The sequence below is a fragment of the Spodoptera frugiperda genome, chromosome 29 (genome assembly GCF_023101765.2).
Source record: "Spodoptera frugiperda isolate SF20-4 chromosome 29, AGI-APGP_CSIRO_Sfru_2.0, whole genome shotgun sequence".
NCBI lineage: Eukaryota > Metazoa > Arthropoda > Insecta > Lepidoptera > Noctuidae > Spodoptera > Spodoptera frugiperda.
In genome coordinates this window covers 12108291-12111945 of record NC_064240.1, presented here as the reverse complement: position 1 = coordinate 12111945, position 3655 = coordinate 12108291, and the positions used below count along the sequence as shown (strand labels likewise).

The window sequence follows — 3655 nt, the reverse complement described above, 5'->3', positions numbered from 1 at the left end:
TATAATGACTACTTAACACGAAATTAATTATGTTGAACTGGTCCTTCTCTTGACACTGGGGAAATCACTGGCTTAATTGCAAAAAAGTAATTGTTGTTTTTGGAATCGAATGCGCAAAAAGTTATCACTCTGATATTAGCAGGATGGACACACCGTCGACTAAGATGGCCAACTTAAATAAGCACTTTATGTTTATGTGTAATGTTTTTATTATGTGTCATGTCATACATTAAAACCAGTCGAGCAAATTCTTTGAACAGTGTATATTATTAAACCGTTATGCCTGTTATTTATTTATTCATCTTTTTTTCATTTTGGTGCCGATTTTATTGAATTAAAAGCGAATTGCTCCTAAAAGAAACATCAGCATAATAATTCATTCGATACCTGTCAAAGAATCCAATTTGAATTCTTACATGTAAGCAAAAATATAGGTAAAATTACGTCGATATATCTGGAACCAAATAACAGTATGAAATATTATGCCATTATCGCTACATTAGCTCTAAAACCATGTCTAGACGAAGTCTAGAAGTGTTTGTATGAAAAAACCTGTTGAGTGCCGAGCCAATATTTACTTGGTACTGAGGTAAGCATAGAGGTTTCGAAAATTAATGGGTATATATATCGATACCTTACGGTAAAGTATTTTTCTATACTACCTTATTATAAAGCTGAGGTTTGTTTGTTTTAACTCGGGTGGTTGATTTATCTAGTAAGGCTATAGGCTATACAACATTATGCTACGACCAATAGGAGTCGAGCAGCAGGTGAAACCGCGTGGGAGTACCTAGTCAATATACTCTTCATCCTATTTGTCTGTAAATCACATTATTTATATTATAAATTCGGGATAATATTATTTTTATGCATTTCATTACACTGAGTGCCAATTACAGATCGATAGTGGTCCACGGAGTGCGTCCATAATGTATTATTTTTTGTTATTATTTGGTAAGTTCTTTTTATACTATTATGGGTAGGTACAAAACTAAAGGCTTCCCTGATGATATAAATCTCCCTATTGATGCCGATCATAGTGGCCAGCTTGTCTAACTAGACTAACCCTCTACACAGAAGATATTATAGTGCATAAGTGTGTGTGCAAACAGAGATATACACTCTCTGTTCCTTCATTCTCTGAAGTAAATAGGACGGCAGACAGACATAGGCGCAGGGCTCGGCTTACGTGCTTTCCGAGGTACGTGCCGAAACACCGCCGAACTTGGTGACTCCTAACCTGATGCTATATGCTTGCTTTAGCTTAAGTGCATCTTGGTATTAGAGGTATCACAAGTGCGAAATTGTTTAGTAGAGTTATCATTTTTAAAAAGTCTTACATAAATGCCATGAGTTGGGGTGCCCCATAAATAAATGTTATGTATTTTTGAGACTTTATTTATTTAAAATATCATCATATAATGCCGATTCTATTTAATTACCTATATTATAACTTGGGATATGCTGAAGGACTGTTTTTGTATAATTTTCTTATCAGTATGTACAAAAGACAGTCAACTTTGACTGTCTTGACTGAAACGAAAGAACTTCTGATAATGCATTAACATGTATTTAAATGTTATTAAGATTATTAAACTTGCTGTGCATTATAGATAAAAAAATGCAGATCTTTCTCATGACCTGAGTTGAAGACTGATAAATTAGTTTAAATGTTTTTTTTTTATAATTTATATCAAGCGTAAATTAACCTCAGCCCAAGAGCGTCTTGTTGATAGAAGAGTAAGGAGGTATAAAATATCAATACCCTATAATTCTATATAAATTTGACTGACAAGGAGTCTCGAGTATTACCGTACTGGTTTTTTTTTCAGTTTTTCGAACATTTTAGTAGGGGCACGGAGTCTGGAATTATATTCGGGGATAAAAGGCGTGACGTTGTTGTTCTATATAATTTTTTCTGTTTCAGTTCTATCCTTGGTGAATATCTCGTCATGTGATCCAGATATAACTGGTTCCTGTCCCCCAAGCCTGCCAGTGGACGTTTGTGACGAAACATGTAGAAGTGACATTCCGTGCACCAAACCTAAGCAGATGTGCTGTGCCACTGCTTGCGGAGGATCCATATGTGTCGATGCTATGACTCATAGGAATAAAGTAGATGAAGGTTAGCTTAGGACTTTAGAAAGTCATTGTTAATTCATTATTTATTAATTAATTATTTAAATTGTTAATTCACGTAGATTTAATAGTACGGATTATGTTTAATTTAATTTTTTTTTACTTGAAATTCAATAAAAAATAATCATTATTTTAATGTATCGAATGTTGCCACGCGTAGTCACACTTACGATAGTGTTTATTCATTACGAGTTCAAAGGCGACTAAAATTTAGTCTAATGTTTATTATTGGGTAATTTTATAAATATAATAATTGGGTGCTGACTGTGACTGGTCCTACAAACGTTTCTGCATGATATTTTCTTATAAAATCAATCTGCATGCCATCATGTCAGTTACATCTGCTTATGATCGAATTTATCAAAACATGAATAAGCTTCTGTGAAAATTGAAAATTGTGTAGGTTAATGTTAATTGTTCAGCAGTGAGGAGCAGATTAATAGTTTTATTTATAATTCAGTTTAGTTTTTTTTATATAACAAATGAATTTATTATTGTTATAAGGTATGATGGGGTTGACATATCCTTGTTGGACAAAAACCCCTCAAAAAAAATTGATAAAGATTAAAAAAAATGCTAAGCTTCGATTTTCCAATCAAACATAAAATATTTTTTTCTAAATATTTCAGTGAAGCCAGGTCTTTGCCCAGAGAAACCCCGTGGTCCTTGGATCTGCACAAATATGTGCACCAGTGACTCTGACTGCCGGCGGGTCCTCAAATGCTGTCCCAACCGATGTGGAGCAAACACGTGTCAGAAACCTGAAGCACAACCATCAGATAGAAAGTAAATCTGTTTAAGGGTAGTTCTTCAGAGACAAAATTTTCGATGTCTATGAGAATATTTTTGAAACCAACTAACAAAAAGGCATGCAATATTTTTTTTAGTATAGTTTAGCTATGTCAGTTACTAGGACAAATAATATTTTTTAAATAATTGCAGTCTAGGTACAAAATAGTTTTTTTTAAAGCTTGTTCTTCTGATTCATATGGCGTGTCCGTTTGCCATTTTCCGGAACAAAGTAGTCGATTTCGCCTTTTCCCCTTTGATACTTCAATATAAATTATAATTACATAGAAAGGAGATGAGTTGTCCTCTTCAAAAAAAAATATGCATTCGTTATAACTATGTTAGTATGATTATAAATAAATAAATAAGAAGTGTCCGGCGTATAATACTGATTCATGTGGCGTAAGCTGCGCATGACCATACTTGGTCGGGTATTAATAATGAGAGTCTGGCTTCCTGTGCGGAGGGAAACCAGGCGTGCAACGGACAAGCTAGGAGGCGGACGTGCGGCTGGTTGGCCTAGATCCAGGTGTTACTAAGGTAAATATCTGATTCATCTGTGTTTGGTTTACATGGCATCCTGATTACAATGCCTATTTTATAAAATTTACTTTACAGTTTTAAAACTTTAATCTATGTTTCGTGTGAAGCTTTTTGGTTATACATTCGTGTAGAAAAATGACAAGAATGAAGTCTGTATATACGATGAGTTATGCATGATTGTAAG

The 3655-nt window shown here is 34.0% G+C and overlaps 1 protein-coding gene across 1 annotated transcript; it reads left to right on the top strand.

The window, feature by feature from the left end:
- Positions 1–828: 828 nt before the first annotated feature.
- LOC126912730 (waprin-Phi1-like) lies at positions 829–2954 on the top strand. Its single transcript, XM_050706382.1, has 3 exons — positions 829–954; positions 1928–2125; positions 2769–2954. Exons 1-3 carry the CDS (start codon positions 930–932, stop codon positions 2927–2929), a joined length of 384 nt encoding a protein of 127 aa, XP_050562339.1. The 5' UTR covers positions 829–929; the 3' UTR covers positions 2930–2954.
- The last annotated feature ends 701 nt before the right edge of the window (positions 2955–3655 follow it).